This window comes from Crocuta crocuta, unplaced genomic scaffold (genome assembly GCF_008692635.1).
Source record: "Crocuta crocuta isolate KB4526 unplaced genomic scaffold, BGI_CrCroc_1.0 scaffold395, whole genome shotgun sequence".
Classification (NCBI taxonomy): Eukaryota; Metazoa; Chordata; class Mammalia; order Carnivora; family Hyaenidae; genus Crocuta; species Crocuta crocuta.
Genome location: NW_027532601.1, coordinates 2535363 through 2562076, shown reverse-complemented (window position 1 = coordinate 2562076; position 26714 = coordinate 2535363). Strand labels below are relative to the sequence as shown.

At 36.7% G+C, this 26714-nt stretch overlaps 1 protein-coding gene across 1 annotated transcript; it reads left to right on the top strand.

Annotated features, from left to right (window-relative positions):
* The first annotated feature begins 444 nt into the window (after positions 1-444).
* ADAMDEC1 (ADAM like decysin 1) lies at positions 445-26273 on the top strand. The gene is made up of 15 exons (XM_077780104.1): positions 445-532; positions 2294-2409; positions 3601-3677; positions 4632-4710; positions 6188-6264; positions 7243-7429; positions 7651-7713; positions 8446-8517; positions 8814-8983; positions 9341-9422; positions 10129-10259; positions 11409-11586; positions 14840-14925; positions 23955-24095; positions 26165-26273. Exons 1-15 carry the CDS (start codon positions 445-447, stop codon positions 26271-26273), a joined length of 1656 nt encoding a protein of 551 aa, XP_077636230.1.
* Positions 26274-26714: the final 441 nt, after the last annotated feature.

Genomic DNA, 26714 nt, shown 5'->3' with positions numbered 1-26714 from the left:
TTGTAAGACTTAGCCTAATCCTTGCTATATAGATTCTGTGTCCTCTGTGCCAATTTCTTAAAATATGTATGGACCACTAGTATGTTTTCTAAATTTGTAGGTCAATTTCTATAAGGCTAATGAATGGCAGTTGTGATGGTTTGGTGAATATGCAAATATGTACACAGGCATCCCCTCTCAGTGAGTTCTTTCCCACCACTCTAGGAGCATGAGAGCCAAGCAGCTGTCCCGATGTAAATTCCTTAACAAGCTGTAACCACAGACATAAACACCTCTCACAAATGAGGAACCTTCTCATGATCATGTCACTGCAATTTTTGACAATTTCCCAAAACCATTAGGAAACATTCCCCAATCTCACAGACAGTACTTGAGGTTTTGTGCTTTTTTGGTTTTTTCCCAGTGTGTAAAGAGAAGTAGGGGAAGATAAAACTGGACAGTTTCATGCAGTGTGGGACTTCTCAGCTACCTGCAGGAGGCGACATGTCTTTCGTCCTACTTTCTGTCCTCTGGCTCATCACTCAAACTCAAGGTAAGCACCATGATATTTTATACAAGAGTCGAATTACTTAGTGAATTTTAAAGTGCTCTTGAGAAAGTAACATGCTCATCTGACCCATCGATCACTGCATTTTTGCATATTTATTTAATTTCAGTATACTCCGTCCTCATAGTCAAGGTGTTGTGATTGATATAATAATTTAATTAGGATGTACCTGAAACTTACCTTTAATTCAATAATGCTACCAGATCTATAATTTTATTTTCTAAAACACACATCCCAAATGGCACCAGAGAATTAACTTCCAGACCAGCCATCAAGAATTTCCTCACCATCTCCAATGTTATCTTGAATAACATAGATATTTTCTACCTCATAAGGAGAAAATCATTTATCAAGACACGATTTGACCAGAAACTGTGTCAAGATGGATGACTCTTAAGTAAAATTAGCATCAAATTAGACATAATTGTAGTATTAAGCAAAATTAAAATTAATTGGACAACTGAACATTTATAATAGGGTTAAGACTAAAATCTAGTTAAAATTTACTCTAATCTGAATCCCACAACTCTTTACACTAATTGGGTTCATATTCTCCATCAATAAAAGAAAAACTTCTAGTAATAAATTTATAAATTTTCTGTTTTCCTATGTAATGAATCTTTTCTTGGATAGCATCATAGCAGCTCTTTGGGGCTGGCTAGGAGAAAATTTTTGCTTGACAAGTTTCCTTCCAGTTCTTCACATGAGCCAGGTGTAAAACTGCTTGGAGTTCCCAAGGTCACCCTGTCTGTCAGTGGGAAATTGTCTCCAAGTACAGACATTTATCTTTGAAAATGGGAGCATTTAAAAACAAGACTGACCCTATATGGAACAATTAAAATAAAAAGTAGATAAGGCATACCTGCCACCTTCCTAGAGTGGCACTACATTATTTTATATATTTTATGTCATTCAATGTTTACACGGGCCTCCATTTTTAGATAAGTAAACCGATAGGAAAGAAAAATAGCTTTTATAAGGTCATTTAGCTAGAACTTAAGACCACATCTTCTGGCTCCAATATCAGTTCTTTCCCTACTATATGTAAGCAAAATAGGAAATGGTCTATGTAATGTTATACCAAGTGTATCAAGAAGGACATTTAGTCCACTTAGGCTACTTGCTATCTGGTTTTCCTACTCGCTATCTGATGCTTTAAAACTGCTTCAGCAGAGATAACAAAAATTCTGTCTCTCTGTGAAATCTGGAGTCTTGAGGGTAAATGCTATGAGACAAAGAACAGAATGGTTTATTGTTACACCTTGAAATAAAATAGCGGTCAATAGGGTCTTCCCTAAGAATGAAGTATTATATGTGTATAAAAATTTGATCTTTGGAAGGGAGAGTCTGAGATTTCGTCACAAAGAAAAAAGACATAGAAAGAAAAAAGAGATCTCTGAGAACACTGAGAGAAAATTCCACAATTTTGAATTAGAGTAGACTAGAGTAGAGAAAAGGAGGGAACTAGACTACAGGGAAGGATTCCTGGCTCCCGTAATCTCCCACATATTGGAGATCATCCAAGAAATTGCCCTATCTTTCCAGAATAGGTAGATAGAGCAAAAGAAAAATTCTTTGTTATCAAAGCTGATAAGGAGGAAGGAGTAACTTGTTTCTCTTAATGTTTACTTTCTGGACGGGAATTCAGTCTTCTCTACCATTTCAGCAAAACCAACCAACCCAAACCAAAACAAAACCAAAGACTTTTAACTGTGTTATATCAATATTATCTTTCTTTCTCTCTAGCAATGGCAATAAAGCAAACACCTGAATTAGAGCTCTATGAAGTAGTTCGCCCTAAAAAACTACACATTTTACACACAAGGAAGATACAAGACAACCAGACAGAGAATGGCAAAGAGGTAAGCAATGTGAATGACTCCAGGATTTTACAAAGAACCAATAAAGAGCCTTTTTACTCATAGAAGCGATGTCTAATAGTTTACTCTTGAAGCCCATATCCACAGCCACCCTTTGTCCAGGAAAAAATGCTGGATTTCTCAGAATGATTTTACAATTAAGCTGTAGGAAGGGAGTTAGCTGGTTCACTTACTCAGAAAGAATAAAGTGGGTTGGACATCTCTCCATGTTTAGAGGATAGGGAGAGAGCATAGGAANTCCCCCCGCCCCCCACTCACCTCCTGCCCCACTGAATCACTTTTTCCGTGGTCATCTTGTCTGTGATGGAGAACTCAACATTATCTCATTAAGTGGTACGATTTATAAAATTTATTAAAGAAGGGCTCCTGGGTGGCTCAGTCAGTTAAGCATCAGACTCTTGGTTTTGGCTCTCAGGTTATGATCTCACGGTTCTTGAGTTCTAGCCCTGTATCAGGCTCTATGTTGGCAGTGCAGAGCTTGCTTGGGATTCTCTCTCTCCCTGTCTCTCTCTCTGCCCCTCCACTGATTCATTCTCTCTCTCTCACTCTCTCTCTTTCTCTCTTAAAAACAAATTAATTAATTTAAAAAATTTAATTTATTAAAGATATTAACTGACTATTACATTGTTGGAAATATTTACAACTTTTACTTTTTAAATAATTTTTACTTTATTTAGTTCTTAGTAGGTTTTTAGTTGGTTTCCTTTAGTATATTTGGTTTGGTTTTAAAGTAATAAAAATATGTGCCTTATTATTATATCATTAGTGATCAATTAGGATACACAGGACAGAAAACTGTAGAGTAGGGCAAATAATAACTCCCTATCTTACATCATAGAACTAGTTAATCTGTGGAAAATATTGAATATCTTTTAATAATAATAATAATATTGAATATTATTGAATATATTGAATAAGTGTATTACTTATCACTATTACTACATTATTGAAATTTTTGTAAATCCATCTTAATGTACAATTTATGTTTCATTTTATATATTTTGAATACATAAAAGAACTATTTTATCCTACATACATTTGTAATTATTCTTCTATAAATATTACATGTATCATTTAATATAATATAATATAAATTGATATAATTTTTATACCAGAAAGATAATTGATATCAGAAATATAAATTGATATCATTTTATTATTAAATATTTTTAGGAAAGATATGAACCTGAACTTCAGTATCAGATTACATTAAATGGAGAAGAAGTTGTTCTTCACCTACAAAAAAGCAAGTAAGTTGTACTTCTTGAGTCTAACCAATAGATTATGTGAAGAGAATGTGGAAAAATACACCTTCTTAAGACTCTATTTAGTGTGATTTGAGATAGAAGATATGAAGTAAGTATGTTGAGTTTTAGATGTTACTAGACTGTGCTAATGTTATCTAAGAAGGTTGATGCTTTCTGAGGAAATTACATGCAAAGTAAAAAAGCAAAGAGAGGACCCAAAGATAAATGCCTTTCTTCCTTCATACCTCTCCTGATTTACCGAAAATCTTTTCTACCCAGATAAACTCAAATTTTTTATGTGACTTCCCATTACTTTTATAAGAACATATGTGGGACGCCTGGGTGGCTCAGTCAGTTGAGTGTTGACTCTTGATTTCAGCTCAGGTCATGATCCCAGTGTAATGGGATCAAGCCCCACCTCAGTCTCTGAGCTGAACGTGAAGCCTGCTCGAGATTTCTCTCTCTCTCTCTCTCTGCCCCCTCCCCTTCTAGCACTCCCTCTCTCTCAAAAAAATAAAGAACATATGTAAGGGTTATTCAGGGCATACAGCCTTGAGATAGGTCCCTGGGGACGGGGCTCTATCAAGTCCTACATTTGTCAGTAAACTTCTCCCTGAAAACAATGGACTTTTATGCCTATTTGTGACCCAGAACCCTTCAGAGACCCTGTGGAGACTGTGTCCTTGGTGTGAAGAATCCAAAAATAACCCATCTGAGGACAGAGAATTTGCAGTTGAAAAGTATCTGGGGGCATTTCTTCCCTTGGACCTAGTGGGTATAACTGAGGCTTTGATTTGCTTCAGCAGCAGAGTTCCAATGTCAGAAAAGGATCAGTGGGTCAGAACGTCTGCTTTCTCATCGTAGACACAATCATTCTTTTTGTGCTGAAGATTATGTGAGGAACATTAGCCCTTATTACCACTTTCAGTGTATCATGCAACTCTTTGAACTTTGCAGACATCTCTTGGGGCCAGACTACACTGAAACATATTACTCATCCACAGGGGAGGAAATCACGACAAGCCCTCAGAACATGGTAGGTTCTGACTGCATTCTGGGACACTTTCTGGGATCTGCTACTTATGTTGTAAGATGTATAGATGCATGGACAATTAAAAAGAAATTGAAAGACTAGGAGGAAAGGTACCCATCTATGACCAATGAGAACAAATGAAAAAATCAGAGTTGGCTTTTTTAAAAGGTAAGGATATAGTAGGAGGCTTCCAAGTAGTATATTTGTAGAAACAACTACAAGTCCACTTTCCCTTAGACCATCTTATCAAAAGGTTAGAAATATTTTCCCCAGTAGGTACTTGAAAAGTCATATAGCTATTTACTCTTTTTGAACAATACATGCATGTATCCTCAGGTCAGAAATGGGATATCAATTACTTAATGAATATAAGGTTATATCTTGTTAAACTACCATACTATAGATAATGCCAAAGCCTAGATGTCAAACATACAAAATCAATGCCAAGGGAAGAGCAGGGAGAGAATACAGAAAGACCCAGTCATGGAGTATTAAGAATCTAAATGAGTTTCTCAGAGCTGCTCTCCTTGGGCACCCCAAAACATTTACGTACCTATAAAAAGACAAAACTTCTGTCACACAATTGCTCTTTGTTCCCTTCTCACATCAAAACTCTCATTTCATGGATATCTGGATTTTTGCTAAGATTTAAATTAATCCATTCTCAAATGTGAATGGCTGATATTATCTGAATTTGGTACTTTTTCCAAATCCTCTACAAGAAAATGTTTATGATGACAAAGTTTCTTCCAAATGCAAGAAAAGCACAGATGGAATTTCAGACCCTGAGGTCAGTCACTTTATTTTGAATAAGAGTTTCCTCAATGGCTTGTTGGCTCCTTCTACATTAAGTGACCCCCTATTTTGCCCATATGGAGTACTGACTGTGTCTGAATCTCTAGTTATGGACAGATTCTCTGTGGTTTTGATGCTGGTAAAGGGATTCCACTAACCCACCAATTAAAATGATGAGTTGGACAAACTAATATGAGGGGCTCAGGAGTGGTAGCATGGCTTCTTGAGGACCTTGGTATCTAGAAAAATGGGTACCTCATTTTATATACAGGTGACAAATAGTATCTTAAGCACTCAGCCCAGGGAAGCCAAACTCTCAAAAGTTGGTCCTCAAACCTGAGTGCTCTTTGGAAACATTCTTGAACCCAGGGGGGCTGGCCACGTCTCAGATGCAGTGTCCAAGTTCACCATGAGCTCGCTTAGGTTCATACTCCCTGGACTTTTCTTTTGTGCAATGAGTTCCAGAAAGACAGCCCAGCCATCAAAGATGGAGTTTGCAGGGTGAGTAGTAGAGAAGTTCATAAAAATCTCTGAAGTTTTCACTGTCTCTGTGTCTGGGAACCGGTCTGGCCACTGCCACTATTTGAAGAATTTTCCTACGTATTCAAAATAACAGCTTTCACCACAACTGTGATACATTTATTCTGACAGTTAAAAAAATATGTATTTCTTTTTTCGACTTTAGGAACACTGCCACTATAAAGGACACATACTAAATGAAAAGGATTCTGTTGCCAGCATTAGTACTTGTAATGGGTTGAGGTGAGAGCCATTTGCAAAAATATTAGACAGCAAGCACCGTTCTATTGCACTGAATTGAGTCTTCCTAGACATTGTGTCTTCCTATCTTGGTAAAATCTCCTGCATGGGTAAAATGCTATTAACATGAAGAATAAGGTATCACTCTTGCAATCATTTTATAATCTGTTAAAATTATGTTTAACATAGTTTTGAGAGTGTGTGTGTGCACACACAGACTTGTGTGTGTGACATTTCTGTTTACAAAGATAATTCTTGGCAATTAGGAGGAGTTTGGGAAGTGAAAGAAAGCACAAATAAAAAAAATAGCCACTGTAAAATTGTGCTCATAAGTGACATTATCATTAACACTTTGTCATGTTTGCAGCCTTTGGCCTATAGACATATATCTTCATTGTGTGATATCATAAGCATTTTCCCATATCATGAAATCCCTTCATAGATGTAATGTTTAATGACTATCTATGCTGTAGCTGTAACACTCCATCATATGAATTCACTTTATGTTTCTGAATTGATTTTCTTACTAAAAAGTAAAATTCTCTAAGCTACTATTAGTACCAACCTGTTCCTCTGGCTGATTTGCTCATCATTTTTTCTCTTCTCTGGGGTTCTTAGTATCTCAATCCTCCTTTACTCTATCCTCCATTATATTCTTCAGAGTTTTCCAAGAAATATTTGCTAAGTGTGTAAATAAACTAGGGACAAATATTCATTGAGCTTCTGATACAAATTTCAAATTCTTTGGGATAGCTTCATCTTAGCAATCCTTGTTTAGAATTGTTTAGTAAATAATATAACCCTCATTTTATTCTTGACAAGTATGAGTTATAATTTAAGTTAACGAAAGTTAGCTGGAAGACCTCTGAATGAAAACTGTCCCTGTGAACTTAGGATTTAGGGAGAGTTGTACTCCATTCTGGTCAGTATTGTGACTGTTGTGGCAGAGAATCTTGAAATATGATTCTTTGTATTTCACAGAGGACACTTCACATATCATGACCGAAGATATATGATAAAGCCTCTGAAAAGTACAGACCAAGAAGAACATGCTGTCATCACCTATAGCCAAGAAGATCTTGACCTGGCTAATCACACATGTGGTGTAAGAAATGTTGGCAGGAAACACGGCCATATTCGAACCTCTAGGTCACTCAGTAACCCAGAGGTAAGTGTAGCTTTCCTATGTCATCCTTTTTTCCACGGTCTCAGCAACGATATATGACATACCATTGTGTTCAACAGTTACTGGGATGGGTAAAGGCTATAATTCATTTACCAATTCTTTTACCAAATTTCCCCCTGGTTTAAAAAAAATCTTATTGTAACTTTATCCAGTCTTTTAGGATAAACATGATTATTAATGATGTTATTTTACTCTTTGTAAAGCAAGAAGACTTTCTTCAGGCTAAGAAATACATTGATCTCTTTTTGGTGCTGGATAATACCTTTGTGAGTACAAAATATGGGTGCTTCTGGGGCAGTTAAGTCAACTGTTAAGATTTCTTATCCAGTGAACCCAAACAATAAGCTATTCTAGCTGAAAACACAGACCCTGTCCACCTGATTGTCATGCCTTTTCTACCTGCCTTGTCGGCACTAGTTCTCACTTACCTACCCACTTTAATGTCCACCTGCTTTCAGTATACTCAGGTATTGGAAGCATACTTAATACTAGATAGCTACAAGAAATTAATAATTTAAATTTGAAGAATAATAATGAAATGAAAAATTTAATGAAAAATAATGAAAAATTTAAAGAATGGGTTGTTTTAATATTTTTAAAATTCTCACTCCATTATTAAATATAAAACAGATACAAAACTATATACAATTTATAAATTATATTTACAAAAACACTAGGATCTGTGATTCTAACTTAGCAAATATCACCTTCTAATCAAATTTTAATAATATTGAGTTGGTTAGAACATTGAAATTGTTCATTTGATCTCTTCACTCTTAGAAATGAGAACCCTGAAATATATACAAATGCCTCCTCTTTTCCTTACTGAAGAATTCTTACATTTAAAAAGAATTTGTTGAAGCACAGAGTGTTATATAAGTTAGACATGAATGAATACGCATTTACTGATGTTGAAATTTGTAATTTTTCTTCAAATGTTAAATCTTGAGCCACATCAACTTTATTTTTTAGTAATGTTTGCATTTTGTATTTTACAGTATAACATATATAAGGGGAATCTAACTTTGATAAGAAGCTTTTTGTTTGATGTGATGAACCTACTCAATGTGGTAAGATATTTGTCCTGTGAATGTGTGTTTCCACTTAGAAACCTGGGGCTTCACCAAAGGAGTTTTCACCCAAGAAATAGTTGGGAGGGTCACAGTGGCTAAACGTCAGCAGTTTTGGGAGATTTAGCAGGCAAAGATCAGCAAGGTAAAATCACATATACTGTAGCAAAGTCAACTTCAAGGATTTCTATTTTCAAAATGGGATACACTTATCCATCACTTGTGGTCAGCAAAAGATCTAAGACAATACAGAAATTGTAGACATTTTCATGAAAAAAAAAATGCTCTTCCCACAGATCTATAATACAATAGATATTCAAGTGGCATTGGTAGGTATGGAAATCTGGTCTGACATTGATAAGATCAAGGTGGTACCCAGAACAGGTGTCACCTTTACCAACTTTCTGAATTGGCATCATTCCAACCTGGAGAAAATGAAGGCGCATGACCACGCACAGTTACTCAGGTGAGCACATGCCAGCCAGGGCAAGGTGTATGTAGGCAGAGTGGATAGTTATCCCGAAGGGTTCTTGGCAGAGATTTCTGTTCAATTTTATCTCCCCAAGCCTTGTCAGGGAGCCTGAAGTTCTCCCATTAGGAATTCATCAGTAGGAATTTGGAGACTCATGTTAGGTCTCTAAAATAGACTCCTGGATGTGGGATAACCATCTGTGATTATTATAATGCTATGGAGTAGCAGAAGATTTTATGCGGCCTACTGAATATGAAAAGAGTAGAGAAACAGGAAATCTAAACATAATTGACAAAAGCTAATGGTTCCAAAGACTTACATTGTGACAATATGCCTGTAACTTTCACACAGTGGAATTGGCTTCAACAATCGACATGTAGGAATGGCAGCCTCGAATTCCTTGTGCTCCCCATCTTCAGTTGCCGTTATTGAGGTTGGTAAACTCATAGTAAGGCTCCCCGTGGTTCTGTATCCTCTATGATAAACCAGAATAATGCCTTATACAGAGTTAGCACAATGAACGTTTGCTGAGTTGGTAAATAAAAGTAGAAATAAAACTACTGGTAGGTCATTACACTGAAGATAACTTGGATTAGGAAACAGAATATTTCCTTAGACTGGTCCTCCTGGAAGTACTCATTCTTTAGTTGGTATTAGGGAATAAAAACAGGAAATTGGAACAGAAAGGGCACCCAGATGCCCTATGTGGCCTGAGCCAACTTCAAATTAATCATCTTCAGTATCAATGGCCAGAGAGGTGAGTCAAGGTGGATTTTGGTGTCATTTGGCCATATGCTACCCATGTCAAGCATTCTGGCAATTGTTTTTGGAGGCCTTTGAAAACGTAGTATAGTACTTCCTATGAAGAACGTAATTACTTCAATTTAATCATGGTTTACCAAGAACTCCTCACTAGCTTAGCAAATATTTATTGAGTACTGAACTGATGGTTGGATTCACAGAAGCCAACCAGTTCAAATGTTATTCAATGTTTTACAATAGCCAATGGCAAGGAAAAGAGCTTACTGACTCATTACTTTGCATCTGTCAAACTATTTTTTTTTTAAATAACTGAATATACTAAGTAATAGATATTTCTGGGTTTTTTTTGTTTTGTTTTGTTTTTGTTTTTTTTCCAGGCTAAGAAAAAGAATAGTGTGGCTCTTGTAGGAGTGATGTCACATGAGTTGGGTCATGTCCTTGGTATGCCTGATGTTCCATATTACACCAAATGTCCCTCAGGGAGTTGTGTGATGAATCAATATCTGAGGTGAGACTTTGTCACCTTTGAGAAGAAATATATATTTCTTAAATCTTAAAGAAGTCAGATGCAGTCTATATAGTGAACAGATTTTTTTTATCAAGGAATATGAATTCCATTAATTCACACTCCAGCCTATTGATGCACATGTTTTACTAGCTTCTCAGGACTCATTACTTCAGATTTCCAAATATGTCAAGTTAGAGATTTTGAGTATGGTAACCATGTTATTTTAACTTAGAATAATGTTTAATGGGCAAGATATGAAAGCAACCCATATGTCAATCAACAAATGAATGGATTAAGAAAATGCAGTTTGTGTGTATATACGACAGAATATGTATACACACACACACACACACACACACACACTGCATTTATATACCTATATAATGAAATATTACTCAGTCATTAAGAAGAATGGAATCTTGCCATTCATGTCAATATGAATGGACCTAGAGGGTATTGTGCTAAGTGAAATAAATCAAGGAAAAAGATGAATGTTGTACTATTTTATTTATAAGTGGAAGTTAAAAAACAAACCAATGAACAAATTAACAAATGAACAAGCTAATGAACAGACAAAAACAGAAATATACTCATAAATACGGAGAACAAACTGGTGGTTGCCAGAAAGGGGAGGGGAGGGGGATGGGCCAAATAAGTGAAGGGGATTAAGATGTACCAACTTCTATTAAATAGTAATATTTTTCTTAAAATATATTAATTAAGATGACGACAACATTCTTATATATCCCCATAACTAATCACTCAATCCATTTTTATGTTATTATTAATTATCTTCCAATGCCAGGAAATTTGCAAGGGCTTGGGATAGAAAAATGAAAAAAAATACTTTTCTCTTGAATGTGTTCATGAATAGGAAGAGAATATATCCATAGAAGTGGTTCATTCATCACTCCTGCCATTTAGGAGAGTGCTGAATCCATACAGGAGTTTAAATTCTTCCAGTTCTACAAGCTTAGTGTCTCGGAAAACAATTTTCCAACTAGCATAGTATTTATGCTCTTTTGTCCTCTGCATATAACATAGTGCAGTCCTAAAAAGATACTGAATTTGGAATTTCCATTGAACCAGGGGATGTAGTTAGACAAGCCAGAATGTCACTATATATCATAACTTTTCTTCTCGTTACAGCTCAAAATTCCCAAAGGATTTCAGTACATCCTGCCGTTCACATTTTGAGAGATACATTTTATCAAAAAACCCAAAGTGCCTGCTGCAAGCACCAATTCCTAAAAATATAATAACAAAGCCAGTGTGTGGGAACCAACTTCTGGAAGTGGGAGAGGATTGTGACTGTGGCCCTCCTAAGGTATGAAAATATCCACAGTTTAAAATTTTATTATAGAGTTTTTGCAGCCTGAGAATTATGCTGTTTTCTTTTCCTTCTTTAAAAATGTTCTTTTGGAAATTCTAAAGATAAGCTTGGCGTCATAATAAAAAAGTAGGCTTGTGCTTGTGTTTTTAACACTGACTTTATACTTATTTTGAAAAACGTTTCTTTTTTTTATTTANATCCCCGTGTCAATCTCTGTGTTGACAGCTCAGAGCCTGGAGCCTGCTTCAGATTCTGTCTCCCTCTCTCTCTCGCCCTCCCCTTCTCATGTCTCTCTCTCTCTCTCTCACTCTCTCTCAGAAATAAATTTTTAAAAATGTTTAAAAAAATTAAAAACGAAGCCAAGATACACTTATGACTTGATTATTATATGAAGTTCAATGTAAAGAAGTAAATCGTTAACTATAACATGTTATTTACAATCTTTCCTAGATATATTAGTCAGAAATTCTTAAATCACCTAACATCATGGTTGATCATTTGTTGAACAAAACCAATTACAGACCTAGAAGTAAGTTCTCTCCACAGAGAGAGAGATGGACTTCCCTCAACAAGCCAGTGTATAAACCAGGCAGTAAATGAAACAGAAGGGGGTGGGGGAGAGAAGATCACATAAACCTGTAGAGAATTGGCTGTTAATATAAAATATCTGAGATAATTACTATAATTCTGCTAATCTTTCTAAAAACCTGACCCCTATAAGGCATCCGTGTACTCTAGAGAATGTCTCTGATAGAATATTTGCCAGCAATCCCACACTAAGTTTCTAAGAGAGCATTTTGTGTTCCTAGCGATCATCTTTTACTTTTTTAAAGACTGCAGCATTGAGTTACTATTTGAAGCTATTTGTAAACTTTTATTTACACCATCCCTCCGTTATGACTCACAACAAACTTCCAGAATAAATTTTGTTATTATCCCAAGGTAGAGAGGTGAGGCTCAGAAAAGTTAAGTAACTCGTTCCAAAGATACAAAGCCAGTAATGGATGAAGCCTGTGACAACCCCACATTAATTCATTACTTTGAGAGGCTCCATGACAATGGTGAAGGCATATAACCACTCTATGCCTCCGCTCTTCATTCAGACATTTTAAGCTGTTGAATTCCATTAGAAGATGTCATGGTGTAACTTAGTCATTTGCAAAGAATATAATAAATATTCTTTTAATTATGATGAGATATGAAATGTTACAAATACTTTGGTACTCTATGGTAAGTTTATCTCAGGTTTAAGTTGATCTCATTCCCACTTGCTTACACTCCAGTAAGGCTGTCTGGGTGGAAGACAATTGAAATCATTTACAGTCTTAGGTGCTTCTAATTTCAGCACATGGAGTATAGTCAGTGCACACAGAAAAGAGATGAGAGAGAGCGAAACAAAGAGAGAGAAACACTGTTTATATGATGTGAAAGAGCTAATATTCTTTACGTATATCAGCCAACTCCTATATTATTTACGTATTGTGTTGATTTTCTTCTTTAGGAGTTGAATAAAATTAGGGAGTTCGAGCTTACGAACAACTGAATTTTTCAATAGCTGCTTTCTTATCCAAAAAATATCATGTAAACTTTATATAGTATTTTTTAGTGAATAACCTTATTTTCTATGATCTAATATGCTATTTTACTGTTTTGATCTACATATTTACTTGCCACTTCAGTAGCAAGTGTGTTTATTTTTTTTAAAGTTTATTTATAGAGCACAAACAGGGGAGGCAGAGAGAAAGGGAGAGAAAAAGAATCCCAAGCAGGTTCCACACTGTCAGCACAGAGCCCGATGTGAGGCTCGAACTCACAAACCGTGAGATCATGACCTGAGCCTAAATCAAGAGTCAGACAGTTAACTGACTGAGCCACCCAGGCGCCCCAAATGTGTTCATTTTGGAGGGTGGAATTTGTGTAGTCATTTCTTAGTGTTCATTCTTCCATATAATTCTTGGTATTTTGTCAGTTTTCCTACAAATAGAACTGAGATTCTGATTGAAATGCATGAAATTCACGTGTCATTCTGAAGGTCACTAGCACTTTCACAGTATTATTGTTTTAGACAAGTTGCCTTTTGAGTTTCTCAGGAGACTTAAATATAAAGTTCTTCTTAGGGCTCTTATTTTATTATGAAAGCTTTTTTTGAAGTATTTTCTATTTTTCTTTTTGCTTTTAGTATGTGTATTGCTTACTTTTTTATATTAGGTGATTTATTACTGTTTTATGTTATTTTATTATCTTAAAAAGCTATCTTAGTGACTCATCCAATGTTTTTAGAGTTGATGCTCTATTTTTTTTACCAGCTCAAATATTTTATTACATACAAATGATGAAAATTTGATTTATGCTTTCCAATTATTATTACACTTTCATATCTTTTCTTTATCTCATAGCATCTGTCAGAATTTTCATAAAAAATATAGACCATAAATAATCCAGGTCTTCGTGTTTATTTTATTGGATATATTTTTTTGCTATTTGTCAGATAGACTTTCTTTCTTTCTAGATTATCTTTATTTTCTAATCTTTGCCATCTATCACAAGATTAGTTGTTTTCTCCTGTCAGTCTCTTAATATAATGGATTATATTACTTTATTCTATATAGTTGAGACACCCTTGTATTTTTGGTGAAAAAAAAACCCCTGCATAGTTGTAATATAGAGTTATTATATTATAAACTGGTGATTTACTAATATTTTATTCAAGCTTTTGTACTATATTCATAAATGAGAATAAGGTGTTATTATTATTATAAACTGGTGATTTGCCAATATTTTATTCAAGCTTTTGTACTTATATTCATAAATGAGAATAGGGTGTGTATGTGTGTGTGTGTGTATGTGTGTGTGCATGTGAATATTCATTACCAACTCTCATTATCAGAATTATGTAAGCTTAGTAAAATAATTTAAGAATTTTTTTCCCCTTCCTTCAAATAGTTTGAGTAGTGTAGAAATATTCTCCCTTGAAGTTTTAAATTAATTTACATGTAATACCAGCTAAGCCAAATTTATTTGTGGTAATTCTTGGATAATTCTATTTTTGTCCTCTTAAGAAGTGGTTTTCATTGGGCTAAACATGTTTTTCTATGATTAAATTTCTTTGGTCATCTCCTCTGTAATTTGTAGAGCAGAGTAATTTAGTTTAAAAAGTGAAATTTATTTGCCATCTTGTACTAAAATTGTATGAACCTAGTCTATAGGAAGAAATGCTGAATCAACTTTGTGTCTATGTGCTTTAAAGAAATGTTCCAATCCTTGCTGTGAGGCCATGACCTGTAAACTAAAATCTGAAGCTGATTGTGAAAAAGACACTCTGCACCATATCACGTAAGACCTTTTTTTATTTTTTGCTCCCAAATATTTTCTTACTTTTATTTCAGAGTTGAGAAAGATGGGCCACTGAGTTCTATAATATACTAAAATACAATTCACTTTATATTTTCATTTATTGATTTGTTAAAATTTATTTCACTTATCTTTTATTTTTGACTGTACATTTTTTAAATGACTCCATTTGAGAAAGAAAAAAAAGCCACCATATTGAACAAAAACAACTTAGGGTTTTGTGCCTACTAATATACTGAGAAGAGTGGCCAAGTGGTCACCTGTGAGTTTAACACTGCTTCAATCCTTGCTAAAAATTTCGAATTTCTCTTAGGTAGTGATGAGTTTCATACAACTAAGATGAGGGTAAGAGAAGTTCATCTTTTAAAAATGTTTTTATTTATTATTTTGAGAGAGAAGAGACAGAGTGTGAGCAGAGGAGGGGCAGAGAGAGAGGGAGAGACCCAGAATCTGAAGTAGGCTACAGGCTCTGAACTGTCAGCACAGAGCCCAATGCGGGGCTCGAACTCCCAGACTGAGATATCATGACCTGAGTCATGAAGTCATGAAGTCAGAAGCTCAACCAACTGAGCCACCCAGGCACTCCAGAAAAATTCATTTTTAAAAAGCCTCTTTTATTCTTGTTCAAGAGTTGATAGTTATAATTTATAAGGTAGTCAGAAAATTAATAATATTTAAGAACATACTACACGATTTGATGCTATCATTTATTTTAAAGTGTCCCAATAAGCTATAATCCATGTATTATTTTTGTGTTTTATAGAATCCTACATGAGTTGGGTCAGGGAAACCAAACTGCCCTGAACATGGTATTCGTTTCATTGAAAAATAGTCCCTGAATAACACAAAATCATAAATGGGGAAAAACTCAGGATAAAATATGTGGAAAAGGTTAATCTTGCCCACCTCCTTCCGTTAATCTTTTCTGGAGTTAAATCTGTGGAGAGATTATAAAGGGAATAATCAACTCAGACACCATCAACCATCACTTCTTCAAGAAAAAAAGCAGCGCGGTCCTAAAATCAGGGGCAATACCCATTTCTTCAACAAGCTCCATTTAACACAGCCTGATGAACCAGACATGTGATTCCTCTCTGCAGGGAGTTCTGGAAATTATGCCCATCTTTTTATTAGTCACAGACACCAAAAGCTTAGCATCTCAAAAGATATCCATTCAACTCCTCAGGGATTTGGAATGCTAGGGGGCATGCGCCATTACTGGGAAAACTGGCAATCTAGTTTCTTGGAAAGGAAATTGGGTTTGGAAACCAGCTCTTTTTTTAGTTCTGCCCCAAACTAGCTGTGGGACTTCAAACCAGCTTACTTAATTCGTTTTCTCACCTGTGAAATGGAGCTAATGCTGTTGCCACTCAGTAGGATTGTTAGTTTACTTACATTTTATAAATGTTAATTATTAACGTTACATAATATTTTATAATTTATAATAACCATGGTTTCCAATTTTTTTTTTCTTTTAATCAGACTGTGACTCAGAAAATCTCCTGCATTGAGATGCTGCTTGCTGGGACAAGAATCGAGAGATCTAAACACACCAGGAATCTTGTGTATTTTCACAGTGGCACTTGAGTGTATTTTGCTTTTTATTTGGTCTTATACTGCTTATATTTTTATCAGTCTAGCCAGCCGGTAAATAGATGAATTCAGAGAAATTTTCTAAAGCTTGATCTTTAATATATTTTTAAGGATGGTGAAGCTTGTTCTGCTCTTTGGGGAGCAAAAGAAATTAGCGTTTGAACAAAACCCCTCAAATGTGCCACTGAATTATGCAGGCTCAATTCAGAACTGTGAAGCTATGAATGACTTATATTTTTACCCCACTCTCATTTTACTTGTATAGCCCACGACAAAATAAGTCCACTTGATGAGAGAAGCTTTGGCAGAAGAAGGGGGAACAGAATTCATGTGTCATTTATTACTCCTCAGTATTCCACTTACCTTGTTCTTAGAAGTACAGTATTTGTCTACATCATGTCAAGACTAATTAAATATAAACATTTTTCATTTTATCATGTATAATCCTTTCTCACCATCCCATATAATGCTAATTTTGAGAAGTCTTCATGCTCACATTTTAATTTAGCCATCAAGGAATGCTTTATTCATCTATTGATTTAATGTACCCCTTACTGTCCATGAATAAAATCATAAATGTTTGAGACTTGTCTCTGTGGTCACTTTTTAAAAAGTTTATTAATTTTAAGAGAGAGAGAACATGCAAGCAAGGGAGGGGCAGAGAAAGGGAAAGAGAGAATCGGAACTCGCAGTGCAAAGCTGGAAGTGGGGCTCGAACTCATGAACTATGACATCATGACCAGAACTGGAACCAGGAGTAGATGCTCAACCGACTGAGCCACTGTGTGGTCATTTTCAAAAATGAGTATTTCCAAGCTTCACTGTAGGTTTGTGTTAGGTGTTAAAGCCTCTATAGTCCTCTAACAGTACTGCCACAGATAACCAGGCATCACAGCGGAGAGATGAGAAAAGAAGGTCGTACCATCTTTTAATGTTCACAGTGAAATGACTTGAGGTCAGTCACGTAAGATTAGACTTCTTCCTGAGGTTTCTGTATTTAAATACTTTTAACAATTACTCAAAAAATTACTCAAAATTCCATTGATCCTTATACTGGGAGAACAGGAATTTAGACGCACTTCTAAAGATTGGGCTTTGGGGGCGCCTTGGTGGCTCAGTCGGTTAAGCATCTGACTTCGGCTCAGGTCATGATCTCACGGTTCGTGGGTTCAAGCCCTGTGTCGGGCTCTGTGGTGACAGCTAGCTCAGAGCCTGGAGCCTGCTTTTGATTCTGTGTCTTGCTCTCTCCCTGACCCTCCCCTGTTCGCGCTGTCAGTCTCTCTCTCTCAAAAAAAAAAAAAAAAAAAAAAAAATTAAATAAATAAAGATTGGGCTTTGAACAGAACAGCCTTCCAGAAAGCCTTGCTTACTGATGTTGACGATCTTGCCATTATTGGTGGGTTTGGCACTACCTAGTTACAGATGAAGTTGCATGTCGGATGTCACCGATAGCCATGCAACAGGCCCAAGGCATGAATTGTCCATACTTTCATTGACCACTGGGCTGATACAAATTTCCAGCCAATTCAACCAAGGCAAAAGGTTTCTTTTGGCATATTTGCCTCCCCTATCTCATACTCAGGTGTAGGCTTCTTATAGTAAAACTGCCTTAGCTGCAAAAAATTATAGACAATGGCATGCTAGAAACAGTGAGTGCTGATTGTTAGAATTTCAGGAATATTATGATCTAGTTATGAAAACCAACTGTGGTTGAGGGAATTTGATTACAGAAATGCTATGAATCATTTATTGCTCTGCTTATTGTCTATATGTAAGAAAGTGATAAAAAATGTTTATAATGCAGATTAAACTTTAAAAATGCGTCTTTATAGCAATTGTGATGTGAATAACACAAAATCTCAAGATAATACTCTTTCAGTATTTAAAAATGATTGTCCAGTTCAACTAAGAAGTTGCTCACATCTTTGACATTTGAGTGAAATTCCAAAATATATCTTTGTTTTGATTTCACTCATTCATAGTGAAAGCATTCTGTGAGAATATAATGATTGTATGGAATTTATGATAAAGAATTATCATATATTTTGTTATCTTAAAATTATATGCCATATATCCTTTATATTAGTAAAACTTATCATAAACATATGTATTTATGTGCATACATGCATTTGTTATTCCAGAGAGCCAATTACGAAAAATTTACCAGCATACCACTGATTAGAGCACTTAAAACATAAAGTTTTTAAGTCACATATATGCAGCCATTTCTCCAAAGCGCAGCAGTGTATTCAGAATGGCCGAGTCATGCAATAGGTTGGATTCTATTAGCCTAGAAATATGATCACCAACCCTACTCCACTCTCTTCTGTCCTGCTGAGGAAATCCAAGTACATAATCAGGTCCTTGTCTCTAGTTTTTAGTGTTTTTTCCCTCCAAATAATTCCTTGTGCATTTCTGAAATTTGCCTAAATCAAAGCTACTTCAGCATATCCAACATGGAATTATATGTATACATCTCAAAAAGGAGTCAGGATTCTGGTTGTCTTCCACCTTCAAAGAATGTTCTACTGCAGTTACTTAAGACAGTATAAGATATAGGAGCTGGGGAGTGAGGTACAGAGGGCACTTTCAAATTCTACTTAGTAACATCCAAGCTTCAAAACCCAGCATATATCGTGGTGGAGGGGCAATACCTAACTACAAGTGGCTTCAGTGTCTGAGTCCCAAGCCCTAGTCTAGTGAAAAAAAACCTATTACATTATTTTCCATTTGTTAATGATTCTTCACTTGAAAAGATATGCATCTTCAGAAAACTGGCCTAGAGATTTGGGCAACTTTCAAAGCTGTGTACACTTGGCATATCATCAAATAACCAGTTTAAATGGAAATTTTTCCATTGAATTTACCAGGTATCATAAAACTATTCAGAAAAAAAAATTGCTATGATAAAGATTTAAATAACTCTTTTTGGAAACCTCCAGGTGCTTGACAAGTTGGTAGACCAAACAACTGAATAGTTTCCTTTGGAAAACTATTGATAACATTTAATGCGATGTGATGTCTTTTTATCATCTAAAAATTCCTTTCAAAAGCATAATTCTGTTTCCAAGAAATTCCTTTCAAAAGCATAATTCTGTTTCCAACCAAAGCAAAATCAAAAGACTACCATATATCTGCTCAGTGTTCTAAGTTTTTCAAAGTATTTTTACATCTTTTACCAAGTTTGGGTTTTAATGAAAACATTAAGAGACCAGCATAGCAAGTGTTAGTGTTTTTATTTCATAAGGAAGAATCTTTGGCCACATAGGTTGTTAAGTGATTTACCCACAGTTCTATAAAAAACATACAGAAGTCACAGAACTCACTCAAGTGCCCTGAGTCCTGAAGCAGGTCATTTACAAATAATTTAGACTTTCAACATTTTATTCTCCATTCTGAAGAGATCATCTCTTGAATGGTTGAATCTCACATCTTACAGCACTTTATTTATTAATAGTTACAATTTGTCATAAGTCCTAAGAGAATCCAGGATGGTGTTAGAAAATGCACATGAGCTCAAAGGACAAATGTCTATAGATAGTGTTCAGTAATTTGTTTTCTAAAGACACTGATTGCTTCCCTACCCTTGACCAAATTGCCTGGCACTAGAAGTTTATTTTTATTTTAATTTTTAAAATTTTTAATGTTTATTTCTTTTTGAGAGAGAGAGAGGGAGTGTGTGTGTGTGTGAGCGAAGAGGGGCAGAGAGAGAAGGACACAGAATCCAAAGCAGGCTCCAGGCTCTGAGCTGTTAGAACAGAGCCCGACATGGGGCTCGAACTCACGGACTGCAAGATCATGATCTGAGTGAAAGTTGGTTGTTTAATTGACTGAGCCACCCAGGCACCCCTAGGAGTTTATTTTTAAAGCAAAAAAAATTTATTCTTGAAATATACATATAAAATGACAATATAATAAAAGAAGAATGAATCCATACAAGGATAAACAAATGTATCCCTATTTAGTGTTTGAAAAACACATGTACTCAAATAGTTTCAACCCTGGTAATTAATAGATTTGTTATATGATGGAAGCTATTTGAGGTACTATACATCCAGTACATTATACTCAGTATATTACTAAGTAATGAATATAGAAAATAGGAAAAGGATAGTCTTTTTTTCTCCCTGGAATTTTTTTTTTCAACTTTTTAGATGTTTATTTATTTTTGAGAGAGAGACAGAGTAGAAGCGGGGCAGGGGCAGAGTGAGAGGGGGACATGGAATCGAAAGCAGGATCCAGGATCCAGGCTCCAAGCTGTCAGCACAGAGCCCCACATGGGGCTCAAACTCTATCAACAACCAAATCATGGCCTGAGCCAAAGTGGACGCTTAACTGACTGAGCCTTTTTTCCTCCCTGGAAAATTTTAACTTAGTTGAAGATAATAGTTATATCTACACGAAATACTCTCAGAATATAAGAAAGCACATCCTTAAGTGACAGATTATGTGGTATAAGCTCTAAACATTATGAAAAGTGAGAACAATGAGCAGTCCATACAGCCAGGAAGAGTTGAGCTCCTGGAGGAGATATGGCTTACTTAGTTCTTCAGGAATAACAAGATTTGAAAAGTCAAAATGACTTTTAGGGGTGTTAAGACAGTTTCCAGAAAGGAGTGAAAACTTGGAGATAGAAATGAGAATAATAAGCATGAGTCAAGGATGAGCGATGTTTCCCCTCCTGGCCCATTTTCACCATGGTCTTGAATAAGATGCCACAAAGCAGAAGGTAGGGTTAGGTGAACTATGCATCGTATTTAGGATCTGTTAGGAAGGGAACATTTATTCTAAGGGCCAACAACACTACATTAGGTCCTTGCCACCCATCACCTTACTTAATTTTTTATCATACCCATTCCAATGTAGTCACTACTACATTTTGCAGGTGATAACATTAACATTCAGAAAGATTTAACCAATGCCAATCAGCAAATAAATAGGTAACTGGGATATACCCCAAGGTATGACATTCTAGTTCCATTGTAGCTTGATGAATTTTCAGAACTTAAAAATTATTCATTGAAATTTATTTATCATATACTTTAGAATTTCATAATAAAATGAAATAATAGTTAAAAACATGACTTTAAGAAAATTATTCACATATTTCAATAGTTGTTGCACCAAACCACCTTTTCAGTGTTTGGTAGAAATTTAAAAAGACAAAATAACAGCATGTAAAATATTTCTGTGTAGAGGATGATGACTAATTATACTTTTTTATTCATGAAGAGGCAAAGAAAGAAATAAGGAGTTAGATATACCAAGTAGATTTTAGGCTTTAAAATATTTTTTCCCTAGAAATCAGGAGAGAAAAGTAGGTTATTATAAAGTTCCTTCTCATCATCTTATTCCCTGTAGTAGGAAAGTGGTTTAAAATGAACAGACCAAACAATGCCACTTGGTCCCTGAGAGTCCCCTCAGTGCTGAAAGGCATCCAGGTACTTGGGTTTAGATTTCATCCAATTCCTAGGATTTTCTGGAAACGTTCATGTCATAACAGCCGACCAGGAGAAAGATAGACCTAAATGGCTCTTCATTCATATCATAGTGTTTTATATGTGGTTACTTTCTTGGTCTAGAAACAAACTGAAAAAAGGACCTTAACAACTAGATTAGATGAAAAGAGAGTGACCTAACCATAGACATCACTGGGGCCAAGGGACATTTCAGTTGTGTGTGGGTGCACACGGGCACGTGCATGTTCTCAGAGCATTCCATTCAAACATGGAAAAATCAGGACACAGCCAGACAATGGAGAGCTGAGAGACAAGCTGTCTCAGGACATTAGAGTGAGTGAAGCCCACTAAAATGATCAAAGCGGAGTTCAGTTACCCATGAGGAGAACACAAGGGCCACTTGGGGCAAGGGGAAGGGAAGTGGCATCACTGTAAAGATTTTACTGATTTCCTGTGGATGGTGACAAATGAAGAGAGTCCAAAGTACAAAGACAGGGAGAGCTTAAAGAGCTTACTTACTCAAAATGGTTCTGCATGGCAGTTGAGGAAACAAAGTCAGAGACAAGAAAGACAAAGACCTTTTGGCAAAGGAAGTTGTATAGTGTATTTTTTTTTTAAGGAAGTGACAAACAGGACTGTGACCATTTAAAGGGGGAAACTGAAATATTTTGAATTATTTTAAAAATATTTAAAAAAAATTTTTTTTTTTTTTGAGAAAGACAGTGAGAGCAAGCAGGGGAGGGGCAGAGAGAGAGGGAGAGAGAATCCCAAGCAGGCTCCACTCCATCAGTGCAGAGCCCGATGTGGAGCCCAAACCCACAAACCTTGAGATCATGACCTGAGCCAAAACTGGGGTTTGGACACTTAACTGACTGACTAAGCCACCCAGGCACTCATGAAATATTTTGAAATCTTAAGGAGTCCATGTTTGAAAAGAAGAAATATGGTTTAGAAGATGATTTTGTAAGGTTGATATTAAAGCCAGTCAAAACCAAATGAGAGATGCCTTGAATAAGCATGGTAGAGAGGACTTTACCTGCTGTTGACATACTGGAATAGATCATGGAAAAGTTTGGAACGAACACCGTGTTTTAAGGAAGGTATTCCTAAGTGAGCATTCTGGAATTTTATACTGGAAGATAGCCCTGGATTGGACTTTCATGTGAAAGGTTTCTTTAGAATGAGGGTTTGAGAAAAGAGTAGCAGGGCGTCCATAGGCATAGAACCTTAACACTTAGCACTTACCTTAATACCTAGCATGTAGCTTGGTACCAACTGGGCACAAAGAGAAGAAGGATGAAAGAAGGAAGGAAGGAAGGAAGGAAGGAAGGAAGGAAGGAAGGAAGGAAGGGAAGAAGAAAAGAAGGAAAGAAAAGAAGGAAGGAAGGAAAGAAGGAAAGAAAAGAAGGAAGGAAAGGAGAGGGGAGGGAGGGGAAAGAAAGAAAGAAAGAAAGAAAGAAAGAAAGAAAGAAAGAAAGAAAGAAAGAAAGAAAGAAAGAAAGAAAGGGAGGGAGGGAAAGAAAAAGAGAGGGAGAGAAAGAAAGAAAGAGAGAAGGAGAGGGAGAAAGAGAGGAAGAAAGAGAAAGGGAAGGGAAGGGAAGGAAAGAAGAAGGAAAGAGAGAGGGGGAGGGAGGAAGAAAAATATCATAAAAGAATCAGAAAAGAAATTTGCATACAATGTCTGAGGAAAAACTAAATCCTTTAATCTCTGAAACAATGTGTAGGGGGAAAAAAAAGAACATGAAGCATGATTTTGTCCTCTCCTGAAAGTGGGGTCGAATTCTCAAAGAAATACAGTGAAAATGGGAGAACAGATTATGTAATGCAACTTCCTATGGCTGAAGTCTGTATTTTGTTTTAGAGTAAATCAGTTGTCTGTTGGTAGAGGCCACCTTCAATACAATAAAACCATGTTCACGTTAACAAATTTAACACTGATAGTTTTGACAATTTGTAAAGAAATTTAATGTTCCGTGAAAGTGAACTAATGTATACTTCTCCTGAAGGGTACATCCCAATCTGTACGAAGGCAGCTGTGGAAAGCAAGCGCTTAGCCGGGGACTTAGCTGAAACAAGCACCAAACTCTATGACCTAACAAGGTATATTTGGTCATACTAGTGGAGAAGCTTCAATCTTTCCTGAAAAGTGAGAAAGAGCTAGAAATAAAGGAGGCAGAGACCGAGACAGATAGTGAGCAGGAGGGGGAGAGAACCCCGAGAGACTTCGAGGGACCCTAGATTGGCTTGTCACCATCTACTCTGGACACAAGTGTATGACAAGAAGTCAGATCTTCTCCAGAGATTTTCCTGCAGAACATCATATTTGGGGTCCATTAAAGCCTCAGCATCCAAATCTTCTCCTTCACACATCACGGCAAGTAAAAAATATATATGTCAACCTTGGGCAGTGGCCAAGTGAGTGTCTGGGTCTACCGCATCTCTTGTGGACTTCTTCAAAGAAGGTCTCACTTTTCCTGTCATGTTCTACCCAACGGAGGAAGGAGAGTCACTTTGCCTCAGCCCTTCTTCATTATTTCTAGATCTGTCCCCTCTTCTGTGTTGTTCACAGCATCACTTAGTATACCTCTCGGTGGTCTCTAAAAATTTCCAACACCCTTCCATCTGGGTCAGAGAGTAAGACATTGCCTTATATTTCCTCTTCCTTAGCATTTTACACGCTAATGCTTCTTAACAGCAACACAAACAATTGCTTAGATGTTTTTTAGCTTAATACACCTCAGACTTCCTCAAAGATCAGTGGCATGCAACTTCTCTTCTTGGAGCAAGCCCTTGGAGCAAGTCCTTGCCCTTAGGGCATGCATTCAGTATGTCTTGAATGCCTTGAATGCTATTAGTTAGAAATAACTTCGTGGGGCGCCTAAGTGGCTCAGTCGGTTAAACATATGACTTTGGCTCAGGTCATGATCTCATGGTTCATGACTTAAAGCCCCACATCAGGCTCACCACTGTCCATGCGGAGCCTGCTTTGGATCCTCTGTCCCCCTCTTCTGCCCTTCCCCCACTTGCACACTCTCAAAAATAAATAAAATATTTAGAAATGACTTCTTTCTGAGGATCTTGAATTGGAACTTGCTTTCTATGACTGTTTCTGCCTTATTTTTCTCATAGCCTCCTATGGCTGCCCATTCTTGTGATGGGATCTGCCTCCATGTACTGATCTTCTTCTAGTCATTTATACCTTATCCCTCTCTTGACTTTCTGACCCAGCTGGAATCCCATAATTCACCATTTCAGTGCTGTTTGCCTTACTCTGGCCCATCCTTTCCAGTTAGGCTTATGTCATGCTAATTATGCCTGACTTTGGTATCCTTACCTTCCATTTCTCAGATTGGCTGCAAGGTCCTGGTCAACCGGGCTACCACAAAGTCACACCAAATTGACCAAGGCTCTTGTTGCCGTTCAACATTTCTTTTATTGATCTCACATTCAACTCCTGAAACTCTCCCTCATGTTGGTTGTGTTAACTCATCCTCCTTCCTTTTCAGTTTAAGGACTGCTCTTCCCATGATGCTGAACTGAAGCACTGGAAGTGAATTGCAGTCCCCAAATCTTCCTCCACCAGTGTTTTGGGCCATCTCTGGGTCCACATTCTTTCTGCCGGGACCAAATCTCCCTGATGCCTGCACCATTCACTTTTCTGCTGCCGTTTGCTGCCTCAGAGAGGATGACTTCTCTTCATTTCCAACTTTCCTGTCTGCGTTCCCCTGTTTTTCTGTCCACTTCCTTCTTGATTATTTCCATGTTTACTCCGATGTTGATTCCAGCTGGTGAATGGCTTTAACAATCAGCATCCTTCGTCACCATTCCTGGCGCCCTTTTCAGTTACTCGTCCCGCTACCTCATGCCATTCTCACCCCTCCGCCCGTTCCTAACACCGTCACGACAAGACTCTCCCATCTGCTCTTGTGTTTCCAGTCGCCCCTTACTTCTCTCTTCCTCCACTTCTCCCCGCTTTAAAAAAAAAAAAAAAGGCTTAGCAGAGAACCAATGGAAGGAACACTCTTAGCTGGCAACTGCCTTTCATCAAGAAGAGATAGAATTAGGTAGAGAGTAGAGCCTTCCTTTCGGGTCTGACTGGTGTTAAAGAAAGAAATTAAATTGCTATTAACTCAAAATTACCTTGAAATGGTGGTTCTGAAAACTACCAGGAGAGGAGTTAAATGTGGCAGGAAGGATCTGAGGTCTTCCTTCACTATCTACATGGGAGGAGGCAACTTGGAGGGCTCCCTGGAGGTGAAGGAAGCAGAGAACCAGTAGTGGGTAAGAGAACACTTTGTAATGCAAACATTTGTGAGTGCGTTTGAAACATAGAAAATGCTTACTTTCACTGATTGTATTTATAAGTCCTTAATATTTTTAAAATAAAACATTTGGATAAATATTGGCACATTTGTGTACAAACCAGAAGTATTGTCACTTTGTTCCCCTCTTGCAACAACCATGCACATCATGTCAAGGTCTCTCTGAGCCTAGACAAATTTGCTCTCCACTCCCAACGCCTCCTCTCCATTTCAGTTAACTACCTATAGCAAAGAATAGTCTACAGTCACTGCCTCATTTTCCTACCACCGTGTCCTTCCTTAGCTCTTTGAAATCAAGTGTTTGACCCCGCCGCACTACTGAATTTCCCCTCTTTCCAAAGTCCCCAACAGCCTCCTCACTGCTAGAAGCTTTTGGCTTTCTCTGATCTCTTCCTTT